At 45.5% G+C, this 18,430-nt stretch overlaps 1 protein-coding gene across 2 annotated transcripts in view; it reads left to right on the top strand.

The window, feature by feature from the left end:
- NARS2 (asparaginyl-tRNA synthetase 2, mitochondrial) overlaps positions 1-18,430 on the top strand; it is a 90,633-nt gene extending 72,203 nt beyond the window's left edge. Inside the window, exons 14-15 of one of the 2 annotated variants that reach the window (XM_084646500.1) lie at positions 6,081-6,268; positions 11,718-18,430. In XM_084646500.1, coding sequence (XP_084502626.1) covers positions 6,081-6,225 — 145 coding nt within the window. In that variant the 3' untranslated portion in view covers positions 6,226-6,268; positions 11,718-18,430. The other variant, XM_084646499.1, reaches the window with a different exon arrangement.

Here is an 18,430-nt window from a genome sequence, read left to right as displayed (position 1 = left end):
CTCGGGACATGGAGGGTGCTCAAGTTCAATAGCTGTAGCCGGTCTCTTACTTACTCGTTGCACCCATAGAGCTGAGAATGGTGATTGAGACAAATCACAGGAACACAGGAGTTGTCATAGTACATCAGATGATTGATCCAATTAGGCTGCTCTCCTGCTCTCAGAAGTGCCGGGTGCTTCTGAAGAATGTGGCACCTAGTTTAATTGCACACAGCTGTAGTGTGTCTGGAGAGTGGAGGGTAACTTCTTACTATTTCCCATAGGAGGTCACCTTAAGCCCTGCAGCATTCAACCTGATTGTGCATGAATAGGGTTCTGCTGTTTGGCTGGATTTTAAACAATAGCTCTATGAAGATCCATGCTGGGAGATTGTGGCAGGCTATTTATGTAATGGCTATCAACAGTAGCACGAAGGCTGTGCCATATCTTTCTAACTTTCCTTGGGGAAGCACAAGGAGTCATTGTCAACAGCCTGTCTGTGTTGGTGCATGGGGTTTCCATCACGTTCTGGAGGCACTTTCTATTCTGTCCCCACCCTCCCATCAACTGTACCTCCCATCAGGAAAAATGTGCCCTCAGGACACAGCATAGGGAGCCATTGACACTGTCGTAGCACTTGCAGCTCAACAGAGTAATAGCTTCTTGTTTGGTACCTGGATTCCGCAGGGGCTTGTGCGCTGGAAATCCCTGGATAGGAGTGCACAAAAGTGCTCCTAACCCCTGATCTCTAAAGTCCACCCAAAGAGCAGGCAGTTATTGAGCTGATCTGCTTCGCTGTATCTGCTCCTAATTATCCATCAGTATTACAGCGGGATCAGTGGCGAATCCCCGAGTTGCAGTTGCACTGAGACTGACAATTCCAGCAGGACGGAACTTGCTTTCTTTACATTTTAATGATTGAATTTAGTCTCCAAATTCGACACACTAGCTCATTGGAGCGTAGTTGAAACTTCTATGTGATTTTTAAAGTAAGATATTGACTAATATTTGCACAGGAAATGCTTTAAAATGCTCCTTTTCTGAGATCCTGCATAGAACAGAGTATCTTTGTTTGCCTCTTCCTCCCACTGAGCATTGTGGGACCTTGGAAATCACAATCTGGCCGCTCCTCAGTGTGTTATTTAAGGAGTGGCTTGCCTCTAATGGACCCATTGTACCACTGGGAGAGGAGGGTGGAAGGAGAGAATCAGTGATCTGAAGCAGACAGTGTTCCTAGTCCCATCATTTATTCAGCTGACGAGTGGGCTTTAATAAGAAAATACAGTAAAGTTCCTGAACACATCTTGATCTTTCAGTTAGATACATTGTGTGTGTTGTAGATTTTCCTTTTGATTGACATTGGAGAGGGACGTTCAGCATTGGTTTGTGCAGTTATTGAGATTATTTCCACTGTCCTTTCTTTCACACTGTAACTTGCAAGGAACTTGGTCACCTCATTTTAATGCTACTGGTTATCAGATTTCGGTATAAGCATCAGAGGGGCAGAGTGGTCCAGTTTCTAGGACACTGGACTCTGGGGGGAATCAGGAGATCTGAGTTTTCTGGCTCTGCCGTGTCTTTGTTTCCTCTCCCACCCTTTGTCTATCTTGCCTGTTTAGATTGTAAACTTGTTGGGGCAAGGACTGTCTCTCGCTATGTATTTGTACAGCGCCTAGCACAATGGGGGCCTTTAGAGGCTACCATAATAATAACAGGAACACTTTGTCCCCGAGCTGCTAGTTCTTGTACCGTGCCCACCCACACTGCACGTAGCAGCCCAGATACTCTCTAGATATTGGACTCGCTTCCTCATTCTGACTTTCATAGTGGACATAAATGTTGAAAGTAGCTTCACACTTGTCCCATTGGCATCTCTGCCCAGGGATCTGGATTTTCTAGCATTCGCTCAGTGGGATAGCGACAGAGCAGATGGGTACATGTGATCTGCTCTTTGGAGATGGAGTCTGTTCTGTCCCATTGGAATTCATTCCCCTTTTGACTGGAGGAGGGCTAGCCAAGCTGGGCATCTCCATGTTGTAATATACTCCTCTGAGCCTCAATGGCAAGTATGATCTTTCTATCAATATGCTGAATAGGATAGAGGTGACCCTCTGTGGCAACAGAATAAGGAAAGAATGTAATGCCATTAGAAGTAAAAACGATCTAAAGCCATGTCATTTTAACTTCTTTCTACCTTTGCGACCCACTGGCTCCTCACTCCCACTCCTCTCCTTTATTATACAGTGGGGAGCAGGGCAGCAGAGGTGACCTGAGATACAGCAGTGCTCACTGGCAGCGGGTGAGCTTCATCTGTTCTAGCATTTCCAACCAATGGGTAATAGCAGCATTGGTAGGCCGCATCTCCTCTTTGAGCCACAGTGCAAATGTTAAACTCACAATCCCCCTCTGAGGCGGGGAAATCATGTCTTCCTTATTTCATCGATGGGGAACTGACCTGCCCATAATTGCACGCAGTAAGTCAGTGTCAGAACTGGCCGATTGAAGGCAAGGGGCACTTTTCCATTGACTCCAGGGAGTGCTGATTCAAGCCTTTGTCTTTGGTTCATGGAGCTAAGTTTTGATCCGACTGCCTCTCCAACACAGCATGTCCTGTGTGGAACAGAAGCAGACATTATACCTACCATCAGTACGTAGCAACAGAGCCTGGATATTAACTGAAATATTCAATTTAAAATACGTAAGGCCAGAAGGGGACCACCACTCTGATCATCCAGTCTGGCCTCCTGCATGTGTATTTCACCCTGTAGGGTCCTGAACAGCATAGGAAACCGAGAGAAACTTTGAGATGCAAAACTGAGGTTGTTTGAGGTCAGCATTGATCAACCCAAAGGTTCAAGGCCTTTTCCAATGGGAAGAAAATCAGTTTCTTCCCAGATGTGAGCAAAATCTTTTTCTTTCTGCTCTCATCCCTCGTGGAGCGTTGGATCAGTCAACAAAGCAAGATTTCTTTGGGATTGTTGTAATTTCACTAGCACGTCTTTCAGTTTTACAAAGCATTTCCCCACCTTGAATGTTGAGGTGCGTGGGGTGCCCAGACACCTCTGTTCTTTCAGGTTTCAGAGTAGCAGCCGTGTTAGTCTGTATCCGCAAAAAGAAAAGGGGGACTTGTGGTACCGTATAGACTAACAAATTTATTTGAGCATAAGCTTTCGTGAGCTACAGCTCACTTCATTGGATGCATTCAGTGAAAAATACAGTGGGGAGATTTATATACATAGAGAACATGAAACAATTGGTGTTACCATACACAGTGTAACGAGAGAATGATCACTTAAGGTGATCCATTACCAGCAGGAGAGCGGAGGGGGACCTTTTGTAGTGATGATCAAGGTGGGCCATTTCCAGCAGTTGACAAGAACGTCTGAGGAACAGTGGTGAGGGGGGACAAACATGGGGAAATAGTTTTACTATTTATGTAAATGACCCATCTACTCCCAGTCTCTATTCAAGCCTAAGTTAATTGTATCCAGTTTGCAAAATAATTTCAGTTCAGCAGATGGACAGTGCCAGAAGATTAGCCAGAAGTCACCTACTACAGGACAGGCCCAACAAAGAAAATAACAGAACGCCACTAGCCGTCACCCCTTCAGCCCCCAACTAAAACCTCTCCACTCGTCATCAAGGATCTACAACCTATCCTGAAGGACGACCCATCACTCTCACAGATCTTGGGAGACAGGCCAGTCCTTGCTTACAGGCAGCCCCCCAACCTGAAGCAAATACTCACCAGCAACCATACACCACACAACAGAACCACTAACCCAGGAACCTATCCTTGCAACAAAGCCCGTTGCCAACTGTGTCCACATATCTATTCGGGGACACCATCACAGGGCCTAATCACATCAGCCACACTATCAGAGGCTTATTCACCTGCGCATCTACCAATGTGATATATGCCATCATGTGCCAGCAATGCCCCTCTGCCATGTACATTGGCCAAACTGGACAGTCTACGTAAAAGAATAAATGGACACAAATCAGACGTCAAGAATTATAACATTCAAAAACCATTCGGAGAGCACTTCAATCTCTCTGGTCACTCGATTACAGACCTAAAAGTGGCAATACTTCAACAAAAATATTTCAAAAACAGACTCCAAGGAGAGACTGCTGAATTGGAATTAATTTGCAAACTGGATACAATTAACTTAGGCTTGAATAGAGACTGGCAGTGGATGGGTCATTATACAAAGTAAAACTATTTCCCCGTGTTTATTCCTCCTCTCCCCCCCTCCCCCCCCACGTTCTTGTCAACAGCTGGAAATGGCCCATCTTGATTATCACTACAAGAGGTGCCCCCCCCCCGCTCTCCTGCTGGTAATAGCTCACCTTACCTGATCACTCTCCTTACAGTGTGTATGGTAACACCCATTGTTTCATGTTCTCTATGTATATAAATCTTCCCACTGTATTTTCCACCTCATGCATCCGATGAAGTGAGCTGTAGCTCACGAAAGCTTATGCTCAAATAAATTTGTTAGTCTCTAAGGTGCCACAAGTACTCCTTCTCTGTTCTTTCAGGCTCACTTCTTTAACCAGCAGAGGGCAAGGATATTTCAGTGTAATGAGGGGATTAAAAGGAATGGATTATGTTGTTTGGAAAGGAGACAGAAAAGGTAGAAATACATCCTACCGAGAATGGTAGTGAAGAGGGTGCTCCTTTTCGCTGTGCCTTGTAATACAGCAACAGGACATGTGACAAAGATAAAAGGATACATGTTTGAAATGGATGAAAGGAAATGCTTTTTGAACTTGGTATATAATAAACTTCTGGAATTCACCACCCTGGGATGTTATTGCAGTACATAGTTTAGCAAGATTCAGAGGTTACACAGGCTATCAACTCTTCAGCTGCAGGGCATAAACTGATTGCCAGCTGGGGTCGTGGAAAAATATTTCCCTTCATGGAATTACATTGTGCAATCAGTCAGGTGCAGGGGGAGCAGTTCACTTGCCTCTTAAGCTTCATGTGTGAGCCACTGCAAGAGGCAGGATGCTGGGCTAGTCTGTGGCTCTTTCATGGTGGAAAATGTGCAGCGTGCAGCTTGTTGAATAAAGAGATCCTCCAGGAGCATTTTCCAGCATAAAGGAAATTTTCCGTGTATCTGCCACAACCTGCCTTTTCTCTTGTCAGTGCAGTATTGAAAATGTCTCAACTCCACCACTGGTGATGCGCTGACAGGGAAAGAGCTGCTCCTATAGCAGTCATCAGAAATGGGTTAAGTGCCTGATCCAAAGCCCATTGAAGGCAGTGGGAGCTTTCCATTAACTTTAATGGGCTCTAGATCAGCGCCCAGGTCTGAATGCGTAGGTTAGCCTAGTGCAGGTGTGAGCAGCCACATTGCAAAGCCCTACCCAAACCCAAGTTGTTGTATCCTGTGTGTGTCTGTGTGTGTTGCTGCGGTTTCTGGGGATATATTCCAGGGTGGTTTGTGCTGTAGTACACTGAGCTGCTGTATGATTCTTTCCTAGTGAATTTTGGGAGAACTTGTCTGTCCTTCCGGGCACATGGGGAGAATTGTGGGAAGGCATTAGACATCTGCCGGCGCTTCAGTGTTTTAGCCTGCATCCTCACTGCAAAGCGGGTGTGTTAACAGCCTGTGCAAAAGCTCTAACCTGTACTCCGAGCTGGGCCAGCTAGCCTGGGTTTAAAACATTACCAACCCCAGATGTGAGAGGGTTTTGTGTGTGTGTGAACGGGAGAGGAGGGGAACAAGGGGCAACACCTGAGGAAGTGCCCGAGTTAACTCTACGGTGAAGACATACCTTTAATGCCAAGCCCTATTAGGCAAGGGAATAGTGTGCCAGGGCACGTTTTGGCAACCCCATCACTTAGGGCATTTAAAATGGGACTGGGTGGAAAATTAAAGAATCCCTGTAGGGCAAAATTCAGCATCAGTGCGGGAAGGACTAAATGAGCTAATTAGACGTCTTCCATTTCTAACTACAGATACTTTTGATGTTGCAAGAGTCTGGGTCAAGCAAAGTAATTAAGATGAGGAAAAATTCTAAATGGAAAGAATCGCTTTCATTATCTGAGCATAACCATGTTGTGAATGTAGCTATTTAAATTGCAGGTATCTAGATCTCCGGCAGTTTGGATCGGCCCCTCATGGAGGCTTCGGAATGGGGTTTGAGCGCTACCTGCAGTGCATCTTGGGAGTGGATAATATCAAAGATGTTATTCCTTTCCCGAGGTTTCCTCACTCCTGTCTTTTGTAGCTCCATGGCTGACTCACATGGACCTGTCTGCGCTGGAGTGTTTGTATGTATAATGTGTCTGCATATGACTGCTTGTGATGACATTGGGGAAAGATGGAGAGAATTTTTGTACCAAATAATCTTGTGGTAAATTTAATGGAGGGAGTTTGGGAGCGAGACTTTTCTTGGGAGATTTTAGACCCTACCATTTCTTAGTATTATTTATATAGCACTTTAAATTGTCAAAGCAATGAATCTTGCTTAACTAAGGGGTTAAAATCCTCATGGGAGGAACAAAAGTTAGGACTATAATGAATAAACATTGTTGAGAGCTGATATTTTTTAATGCAAGATTGTTAATAAGGGGTGCGACGCAAGGACAGGACTGGGAGCCAGGAGTGCTATGAGGCTTAATTGCATGTCTGTACAGTGCTTTGAAGACTGAGTGTGATAGAACTGCACGGTGTTACCATTACTGTGACACATTTGCTTTTAAGGGTATGTCTACACTACGAAATTAGGTCGAATTTATAGAAGTCGTTTTTTTAGAAATCGGTTTTATATATTCCAGTGTGTGTGTCCCCACAGAAAATGCTCTAAGTGCATTAACTCAGCGGAGTGCTTCCACAGTACTGAGGCTAGAGTCGACTTCCGGAGTGTTGCATTGTGGGTAGCTATCCCACAGTTCCTGCAGTCTCCGCTGCCCATTGGAATTCTGGGTTGAGATCCCAATGCCTGATGGGGCTAAAACATTGTCGCGGGTGGTTCTGGGTACATATCGTCAGGCCCCCGTTCCCTCCCTCCCTCCATGAAAGCAAGGGCAGACAATCGTTTTGCGCCTTTTTTCCTGAGTTACCTGTGCAGACGCCATACCACGGCAAGCATGGAGCCCGCTCAGCTCCCTGTCACCGTATGTCTCCTGGGTGCTGGCAGACGCAGTACTGCATTGCTACACAGTAGCAGCAACCCATTGCCTTGTGACAGCAGACGGTGCAGTAGGACTGGTAGCCATCATCGTCATGTCTGAGGTGCTCCTGGCCACGTCGGCCAGGAGCGCCTGGGCAGACATGGGCGCAGGGACTAAATTTGGAGTGACTTGATCAAGTCATTCTCTCAAGTCCTGCAGTCAGTCCTATTGAACCATCTTATGGTGAGCAGGCAGGCGATATGGATTGCTAGCAGTCGTATTGTACCATCTTCTGCCAGGCAGGCAAGAGATGAGGATGGCTAGCAGTCGTATTGTACCATCTTCTGCCAAGCAGCCCTGAGATGTGGATGGCATGCAGTCCATCTGCACCGTCTGCTGCCAGCCAAAAATGTAAAAGATAGATGGAGTGTATCAAAACAAGAAATAGACCAGCTTTGTTTTGTAATCATTTGCTTCCTCCCCTCCCCCGTCTAGGGGACTCATTCCTCTAGGTCACACTGCAGTCACTCACAGAGAAGGTGCAGCGAGGTAAATCTAGCCATGTATCAATCAGAGGCCAGACTAACCTCCTTGTTCCAATAAGAACAATAACTTAGGTGCACCATTTCTTATTGGAACCCTCCGTGAAGTCCTGCCTGAAATACTCCTTGATGTCAAGCCACCCCTTTGTGATTTTAGCTCCCTGAAGCCAACCCTGTAAGCTGTGTCGTCAGTCGCCCCTCCCTCCGTCAGAGCAACGGCAGACAATCGTTCCGCGCCTTTTTTCTGTGCGGACGCCATACCAAGGCAAGCATGGAGGCCGCTCAGATCACTTTGGCAGTTAGGAGCACATTAAACATCACACGCATTTTCCAGCAGTATATGCGGCACCAGAACCTTGCGGAGCGATACCGGGCGAGGAGGCGACGTCAGCGCGGTCACGTGAGTGATCAGGACATGGACACAGATTTCTCTGAAAGCATGGGCCCTGGCAATGTATGCATCATGGTGCTAATGGGGCAGGTTCATGCTGTGGAACGCCGATTCTGGGCTCGGGAAACAAGCACAGACTGGTGGGACCGCATAGTGTTGCAGGTCTGGGACAATTCCCAGTGGCTGCGAAACTTTTGCATGCGTAAGGGCACTTTCATGGAACTTTGTGACTTGCTTTCCCCTGCCCTGAAGTGCATGAATACCAAGATGAGAGCAGCCCTCACAGTTGAGAAGCAAGTGGCAATAGCCCTGTGGAAGCTTGCAACGCCAGACAGCTACTGGTCAGTCGGGAATCAATTTGGAGTGGGCAAATCTACTGTGGGGGCTGCTGTGATGCAAGTAGCCCACGCAATCAAAGATCTGCTGATATCAAGGGTAGTGACCCTGGGAAATGTGCAGGTCATAGTGGATGGCTTTGCTGCAATGGGATTCCCTAACTGTGGTGGGGCCATAGACGGAACCCACACCCATATCCCTATCTTGGCACCGGAGCACCAAGCCTGCGAGTACATAAACCGCCAGGGGTACCTTTCAATAGTGCTGCAAGCTCTGGTGGATCACAAGGGACGTTTCACCAACATCAACGTGGGATGGCCGGGAAAGGTACATGATGCTCGCATCTTCAGGAATTCTGGTCTATTTCAAAAGCTGCAGGAAGGGACTTTATTCCCAAACCAGAAAATAACTGTTGGGGATGTTGAAATGCCTATAGTTATCCTTGGGGACCCAGCCTACCCCTTAATGCCATGGCTCATGAAGCCGTACACAGGCAGCCTGGACAGTAGTCAGGAGCTATTCAACTACAGGCTGAGCAAGTGCAGAATGGTGGTAGAATGTGCATTTGGACGTTTAAAAGTGTTCTGGCGCAGTTTACTGACTTGCTTAGACCTCAGCGAAACCAATATTCCCACTGTTATTACTGCTTGCTGTGCGCTCCACAATATCTGAGAGAGTAAGGGGGAGACATTTATGGTGGGGTGGGAGGTTGAGGCAAATCGCCTGGCTGCTGGTTACACGCAGCCAGACACCAGGGCGGTTAGAAGAGCACAGGAGGGCGCGGTACACATCAGAGAAGCTTTGAAAACCAGTTTCATGACTGGCCAGGCTACGGTGTGAAAGTTCTCTTTGTTTCTCCTTGATGAAACCCCCCCGCCCCTTGGTTCACTCTACTTCCCTGTAAGCTAACCACCCTCCCCTCCTCCCTTCGATCACCGCTTGCAGAGGCAATAAAGTCATTGTTGCTTCACATTCATGCATTCTTTATTCATTCATCATACAAATAGGGGGATGACTACCAAGGTAGCCCAGGAGGGGTGGTGGAGGAGGGAAGGAAAATGCCACACAGCACTTTAAAAGTTTACAACTTTAAAATTTATTGAATGCCAGCCTTCTTTTTTTTGGGAAATCCTCTGTGGAAGAGTGGCTGGTTGGCCGGAGGCCCCCCCACTGCATTCTTGTGCGTCTGGGTGTGGGGGCTATGGAACTTGGGGAGGAGGGTGGTTGGTTACACAGGGGCTGTAGTGGCAGTCGGTGCTCCAGCTGCCTTTGCTGCAGCTCAGCCATACACTGGAGAATACTGGTTTGATCCTCCAGCAGCCTCAGCATTGAATCCTGCCTCCTCTCATCACGCTGCCGCCACATTTGAGCTTCAGCCCTGTCTTCAGCTCGCCACTTACTCTCTTCAGCCCGCCACCTCTCCTCCCAGTCATTTTGTGCTTTCCTGCACTCTGACATTATTTGCCTCCACACATTCGTCTGTGCTCTGTCAGTGTGGGAGGACAGCATGAGCTCAGAGAACATTTCATCACAAGTGCGTTTTTTTTTCTTTCTAATCTTCACTAGCCTCTGGGAAGGAGAAGATCCTGTGATCATTGAAACACATGCAGCTGGTGGAGGAAAAAAAAGGGACAGCGGTATTTAAAAAGACGCATTTTATAAAACAGTCGCTACACTCTTTCAGGGTAAACCTTGCTGTTAACATTACATACATAGCACATGTGCTTTCATTCCAAGGTCGCATTTTGCCACCCCCCACCACGTGGCTACCCCCTCAACCTCCCCCCTCCCCGTGGCTAACAGCGGGGAACATTTCTGTTCAGCCACAGGCAAACATCCCAGCAGGAACTGGCACCTCTGAATGTCCCCTGAAGAAAAGCACCCTATTTCAACCAGGTGACCATGAATGATATCTCACTCTCCTGAGGATAACACAGAGAGATAAAGAACGGATGTTGTTTGAACGCCAGCAAACATACACTGCAGTGCTTTGTTGTACAATGATTCCTGAGTACTGGCCTGGAGTGGTAAAGTGTCCTACCATGAAGGACGCAATAAGGCTGCCCTCCCCAGAAAACTTTTGCAAAGGCTTTGGGAGTACATCCAGGAGAGCCGCGAATGCCAGGGCAAATTAATCCTTTCACATGCTTGTTTTTAAACTATGTATAGTATTTTAAAAGGTACACTCACCGGAGGTCCCTTCTCCGCCTGCTGGGTCCAGGAGGCAGCCTTGGGTGGGTTCGGGGGGTACTGGCTCCAGGTCCAGGGTGAGAAACAGTTCCTGGCTGTCGGGAATAGCGGTTTCTCTGCTTGCTTGCTGTGAGCTATCTACAAACTCCTCCTCATCATCATCATCTTCGTCCCCAAAACCTGCTTCCGTGTTGCCTCCATCTCCATTGAAGGAGTCAAACAACACAGCTGGGGTAGTGGTGGCTGAATCGCCTAAAATGGCTTGCAGCTCATAATAGAAGCGGCATGTTTGGGGTTCTGACCCGGAGCGGCCGTTGACCTCTCTGGTTTTCTTGTAGGCTTGCCTCAGCTCCTTAAGTTTCACGCGGCACTGCTTCGGGTCCCTGTTATGGCCTCTGTCCTTCATGCCCTGGGAGATTTTGACAGGTTTTGGCATTTTGAAAACTGGAACGTAGTTCTGATAGCACGGATTCCTCTCCCCATACAGTGATCAGATCACGTACCTCCCGTTCAGTCCATGCTGGAGCTCTTTTGCGATTCTGGGACTCCATCATGGTCACCTCTGCTGTTGAGCTCTGCATGGTCACCTGCAGCTTGCCACGCTGGCCAAACAGGAAATGAGATTCAAAAGTTCGCAGTTCTTTTCCTGTCTACCTGGCCAGTGCATCTGAGTTGAGAGTGCTGTCCAGAGCGGTCACAATGGAGCACTCTGGGATAGCTCCCGGAGGCCAATACCGTCGAATTGTGTCCACAGTACCCCAAATTCGACGTGGCAAGGCCGATTTAAGCGCTAATCCACTTGTCAGGGGTGGAGTAAGGAAATCGATTTTAAGAGCCCTTTAAGTCGAAATAAAGGGCTTCATCATGTGGACGGGTGCAGGTTTACATTGATTTAATGCTGCTAAATTCGACCTAAAGTCCTAGTGTAGACCAGGGCTAAGAAACGGCTGTTGTAAAGAGAGATTTTCCCGCCCTGAATTAAAAGCACGTACATGTTGAGGTTGGAAAGTAGATCCTAATCAGCTGAATCTTGTCAGGAAAAATGTCTCTTCTTTGTAACTGCCGGGGTGAGGGAGTTGGTGGCAGTTGATTTTGTGAGTCAATAAAGATGCATGGTTGGCTTTTTCCCTCATGGTTTGTTTTTCAGTCAGAAGATTTTGGTGTTCATCATAATGGTGATTCTTTCAACCTGTTCAGCACCTGAATCCTTTACCTTACACCAGACACAGAGCTCTGTAAGAGGTGATCTATGCATACTGTCTTAAAGAGAACGCAAATTCGTGGGAAGAAAGAAATGTTCGGTTAAGTGGAAGTACTTTTAAGCCTCTGAAGCCAATGTGTACTTTCCCATTTTTATTGAGAAATGATTTCACGTTCAACTGGCCAAGCAGATTTACCTGTGTTTGTAACGCCACCCTACAACCAATACGTGCTCCCAGTCGTTATATATCATGACTCTCGTCACTGCAGGATCTGATACAATTTTTGATAGATTTTTCCTCCTCATGCCCCTAGGTAGGTAGAGAAGAATTTCTCCCCACTGTGCAGATGGGAACTGTGTGTAGATTAAGTGACTTGTCCAAGGTCACACAGGAAACTTGTGGTTGAGTTGGGACTTAAACCCAGGCTCCCTGAGTTGCAGTCCAGTGGCCCAGTCCACAGCGCCACCCTTCTTACCTTACACATACTGTCATAATCCTGACCTGTGAGCTCTCTGGGGCAGGGTTTTGTGTCTCTCATTTGTATAATGCCTACCACAACGGACCCTAAGCACTGCTGTAGAATAAATAATATGTACAGAAAAGGACTTTAAAAGAATTGGGTTATTTTTAATGACTACCATGTAAATAGCTGTATGGAGTGTGCAGGAAATGCAGCAGAGCTGAAATAATTTTTCTCCCACGCAGGTGAAAGAGAGTGAAAACCAATGATTAGATAACGTTACTCTCTCACAGATGTCACCAGTGTTGTGTGCAGCAGTTTTACACTATCAAACCTTGAGTATCCAAAAACTATTTCTCCAGGCCAAGGCCAGTGCCCCTCAATGTATCACACACATTGAGAAGTCCCTCTTGTATCTACATTCTTTTCATGTTTGATTAAACGAGTGTTTAGTGGGCATTTGTTGGTATATAGCTCCCAGTGTACTCCAGGGAATTATCCCTCTACATTTAGGGCCTGATTCAAAGACTCCCGTTGACATCAGTCGGCTTTGGGCCAGACCTTAATTTTGTAGTTGCCCCTTAGTTAGCTGCAAGATTTGGAAAAACTCCTTCAGTCAGACAGCTCCATACTTGCAACATTACTAAGTAGCCTCCAGAAGTATATGGTATCCTTGCCAAAGTTATCAGTAACTTAAACTCACAAAATGGCCACACTGCCACAGCTGCAATCTTAGAGGCATTTGAACTAGTTCCCCAGTACACAGATTGTTTGTTTGTTATTGTTTAACATTTATTGGGCTGCCATAAGTGACAGGAATGAAGTGGGGATTTGACAGCTCAATAAGCAGGCAGATCTGAATGACAGGGCAGGGTAAATGGAGAAGGGCCTTAAAGGCAAAGGTAAAGAGTTTACAGTTGATGCAGTGGAAGACACAAAGAAGGGGGTGATGTAGGCAGCCTGACAAGCCGGGAACAATGATTCTGGCAGCAGTGTTTTGAATGGGCTTAAGGGGAGCAGTGTGGTTAATACCAAGGCCAAAGAGGAGGAGATCACAATAGCATAAGATACTGATGGCCTGAGCCAAGAGCATTGACAGTCTGGACAAACAGAAAAGGTCAAACCTTTGAAATATTATGTATGTTGAAGCAGCAAAATTTGGGCATATTGTTGAGAGAGCCAGGTCGAAGTTGCTGCCCGTATTAAGGCTGAAGGCTGGTGAGTGGTGTCCATGGTGATGGAGAAACTAGGGAGAGGTGAAGGCTTGAGATGAAGCGTGAGATTGATTGATAGATTTTGTGGCCGGAAGGAACCATTAGATCACCTAGTCCGACCTCCTGCATAACACAGGCCAGTTTAATCCAATTACCCCTGTATCAAGCCCAATAACTTGTTTTTCTAAAGCATATAATCCAGAAAGGCATCTGCTCTTCATTTGAAGACTTCAGGAGATTGTGAATCCACCACTTCTCTTGGCAGTTTGTTTCAATGATTAAGCGCCCTTATTGTTAATTTTTTTTTTGCCTTATTTTTCATTTGGTTTTGTCTGGCTCTGGTTCTTGTTTTGCCTTTCTTCACTAGAGAACAAGATCAAAAGCTCAGTTGACCTTGAGGGCAATCTGTATCTCTCTGTGAAAGCTGTTGAAGAAGGAGGGACATTACCAGGATTGAGGCCCGGGTGGTGGTGCTGTCTGAGGGCATGTCTACACTTACCTCCGGAGCGATCGATCCAGCGGGGGTCGATTTATCACGTCGAGTGAAGACGCGATAAATCGACAACTGAGCGCGCTCCCATCAACTCTGGTACTCCACCGGAGTGAGAAGCGTACGCGGAGTCGACGGGGGAGTGTCAGCAGTTGACCTACCCCAGGGAAGACATTGCAGTAAGTAGCTCTAAGTATGTTGACTTCAGCTACGCTATTTTCATAGCTGAAGTTAGGTAACTTAGACTTAGTCTCCCCCCCACCTCCCCAGGTGTAGATCAGGCCTGAGGCGAGTATTGTGACTGGCACTCCTGCACATTTGAAAGTTCCTGTGAGAGCTGAACTGCACGTTAGGCCTCCTGGTCCCTACTCCCTTGCAGCCAGTTTTCTAGGTATCTAGTGAGTATGGGAGTCCTTTCCCTTCTGAGGCTGGCATTGTTAGCATCATGCCATAGGTACGTAATGCTAGCAGGTATTGCCAAGGATGAGTTGATTTTCCCTGGGATTTCCATTTGGTATGTCATGCATTTCCCTCAAATTTTATCCTAGAATAAAAGGAAGTTAATTTAGAGGTTTGGGAAGGTCGTTCCTGTTGGATGTATAGTAAGTGAAGCATGCCAAGAATCTTGCTGGGTCTTCATTTAGAATCTGTCTTCATTTACTGGTTGCAGCAAAATAAAGACTTTCACTTTTGGAAGTAAGATCCTCTTGATTATTTACACTTAGCAATCCGTTCTTAATGTAAACATACACTAAGGCAAGTTAAACTGGGGGCTTTTGAATGCAGTAAAGAGATTGGCTCTCATGTCTGGGTCTCCAGCCCAGACACTACATGCAACCACAAAGCCAGTCAGCGAGCCATCACTGCCACATCTCAGGTTTCTCAGCAATCCAGCGGCCTGAGATTAGACTTGATACATTTAATAAACTTTGCTAGTTGTCCACAAAAACTGCATGCAAAGAAACTGGCACAGAATTGTGGGAGAGGAATTTTGAAGCACTGCAAATAACAATAATAATAAAAATGCTGTTGATTCTGAACACTGATGTACTGAAACTTGCAGCCAAGAGCTTCTCCATAGGAATATTGAACATCAGGAGATTCCAAGAAGGCTACAAACGTGAGGATACTGTGTTTCTTCCAAACTGTCTAGAGAAAAGAGACTTTTAGATTCAGTTTTAACTTTTAAAAAATAAAATACTTCCTCACCTCTAAATATTACAGGGGCCCAGTAATCAGCCTGGGAGCTGGGGCCCATCTATCATAAAGATTAACTTCCTCCATTTATTATTATTTAGTATTTGTATAATGGTAGGGCCTGGCCGCTTCAGTCATGGACCAGGATCCCATTGTGCTAGGTACTGTACAAGCACAGGACGAAAAAGACAGCCATGGCCCCCAAATATTGACAATCTCCCCATGCAAAACTGCCACAGTTACCAATGGCAGGAACACCTGCACTAGAGTCCCACTTGCATATAGGGCAGCTGGCAGGGGACACGGGTTTGGAACCTATTCCCCTGCTTGGCCCATAATAGCTGATAGTTGATAGGCCATTGGGGCCCATTGGTTTTCCCCAGGAGTGAGGGGCTAGCAAAGCTCTAATCAGAGATCTTAAATATGGGTTTGGCTGTGGGCTAGTATTAGGTGTTGTAGAAGGGGGAGGGGAGTTACAGAAGTGATTTGTTCCATGGGGGTTTGAGAATTGTCATGAGCAAAGGACAGACAGACGTTCCCTTTTAATGGATGGTTGTGAGGTTTGAATAAATAATAAACGACGGTTCTGTGCCATTAAAACCCAATAACATTGGTTATGGCTGTGGTCTTTGCCTCCCCCATAGACCAAAAGAGAATTACAGTAGAACCTCAGAGTTACAAACACCTTGGGAATGGAGGTTGTTTCTAACATTGAAATGTTTGTAACTATGAATAAAATGGTATGGTTGTTCTATCAAAAATTTACAACTGAACCTTGGCTTAACTCAGTTTAGAAACTTTACTATGCAGAATTAAAATGCTTATTTTAACCATCTTAACTTAAATGCAGCAAGCACACAGACATAGTTTCCTTACCTTGTCAAATCTTCTTTTAAACTTTCCCTTTAGTTTTATAGTCGTTTACATTTAACACAGTACTGTATTTGCTTTCCTTTTCTTCTTCTTTCTTTTTGTCTCGGCTGCTGCCTGATAGCGTACTTCCAATTCCAAATGATGTGTGTGGTTGACTGGTCAGTTCCTAACTCTGAGGTTCCACAGTACAAAATTGGACTGGAGGAGAAAGGGGAGATATTTTATATAAAGACTGGCAGTCATAATTTCCTAGCTCTTCCCAAAGCTGTGGAGGCCACAAGAGATCATTACTTCTCAAGGCTGAGCTTATTGTTTTATTTCATCGTTCCTTGCAAAGCTGCACTTTTCAAAGGATCATAAAGTTTGATTGTATGATCCAGATGGGAGAAAGATGTGTTGAATTTCACTGAAGAGTTCTGTACCAGTTGTTTCAGAAGCAGGCCAGACATGGGTCTGAGCAGGAGTTCAGATACTGTTTAGCGGTTTCTACTCAAAAGTATTATTATAGTTATTTGTATTACAGTCGTGCCTAGATTGTGACATTGCACTCCATATGTTTTATGGAAATATGCTTATGAGTGTGAATATGATGTAACTGGAATATGTTTTATGCAAAAGGTCTCTTGTAAGGTATCATTACAAAGGCTATAACCTACTGAATATATTTCTCCTATTTGTATGCATGTATCATTCTTGTATCTGAAGCTAGAAATATGAAGTATAACTCTGAGGTCCTATTGTAATTAATGCAACATGTGGGCCATTAATGGTGGTTTAGAATCTTGATGGCTCCCATTGACTAGGACAGTTGGTTGTAGATGGTTTATTTACCTGGAAACCTTCCTGGGTACGTGTGGAATGGAGGCTGGAGTCTCACAGGACATGTGAACATGTCACCTGATACTGGAATCCATCTGAAACCTGGTGCTTTTCCTTTTAGAAGGAGCGGTGGGGACCCAGAGAGACAAAAGATTCCTGCCTTGTGCCAAAGCTATAAAAGGGGGTGGAATAGAACAAGGGGGGTGCAAATTATGAGAACGCCCCTGCTTTCCACCTAAGAACTAACAAGGACTGTATCAGGGGAAAGGATTGGGCTCAGACTAGGAAGGCGTCTAGTTGATGAAAGAAGCTTATTGGAACATCTCTGAGGGTGAGGTTTTACCATTCAGTTTCTGAATGTATTAGGCTTAGACTTGCGAGTTTTTGCTTTATTTTGCTTGGTGACTTACTTTGTTCTGTCTGTTATTACTTGAAACCACTTAAATCCTACTTTTATACTTCATCAAATCACTTTTGTTTGTTAATTAACCCAGAGTAAGTGATTAATACCTGGGGGAGCAAACAGCTGTGCATATCTCTCTATCAGTGTTAGAGGGCGGAGAATTTATGAGTTTACCCTGTATAAGCTTTATACAGAGTAAAACAGATTTATTTGGGGTTTGGATCCCATTGGGAGCTAGGTGTCTGGGTGCTGGAGATAGGTGACCTGCTGAGCAGTTTTTGGTTAAAGTCTGCAGCTTTCGGGGTGTGGACCACACCTGGGTCTGTGTAGCAGCAGGCTAGTGTGTCTGGCTCAACAAGGCAGGGTTCTGGAGTCCCAAACTGGCAGGGAAAACAGGCTCAGAGGTAATCTCAGCATGTCAGATGACAGTCCCAAGGAGGTCTCTGTGACCGAACCCGTCACAGCAGGCTAGACATGGGTCTGAGCAGGAGTTCAGATACTGTTTTGTGGTTGCTACTCAAAGTATTATTTGTATTACAGTTGTGTCTAGATGTCCTATCAGCAATTAGGGCTCCATAGTGCTAGATTTTGTACTAGCACATAGTAAGGAGACAGCCGTTGCGCACATAGAGCTTGCAGTCGAACTAGACAAGGCAGACAAAGAGTAGGAGAAGGGCAAGATTAGGTGTCTTTCTGAAAGACATCCTCTAGCTCCACCAGAAGTTATGGACTTGAGGCAGAAATTGCTGGGTCTGTGCTATGCGGGAAGTCAGATTAGATGAGCCTAATGGTCCCTTCAGACTTTAAAATTTTCAAGTATTACTGTCCCCATTATATAGTTGGAGAACTGAGACACATAGAGACTAAGCACCTTGCCCAAGGAGGAAATGTGTGGTATAGCCAGGAATTGAGCCAAAACCAGTTGATTACAAGCCCTGTGTCTAGTCCACAAGATCATCCCTCTTCATTTACCTTTGGTTTGATTATGCTGCTAGGAGCAATGCTGAATGTTTGTAACTGATCTGGTTTAAAATGTGTTTTGTCCTATTATAATTTCTTGGTCTACGTTTTAATTATTTGTCTTCAGGACTCTTCTTGTTTCAATAAGAATGTGGCAATACGTTTAATAATTTTTTATTAATCTTACAATGAAATATTTAGAATAATTGCTGCAAAGAAAATAAAAAGTAAACTTTCATCTA

This window comes from Lepidochelys olivacea (genome assembly GCF_965140295.1).
Source record: "Lepidochelys olivacea isolate rLepOli2 genome assembly, chromosome: 1".
In the NCBI taxonomy this organism is placed as follows: domain Eukaryota; kingdom Metazoa; phylum Chordata; order Testudines; family Cheloniidae; genus Lepidochelys; species Lepidochelys olivacea.
Note: the sequence above shows the minus strand (reverse complement) of the source record. Positions and strands in the feature narration are given on the sequence as shown.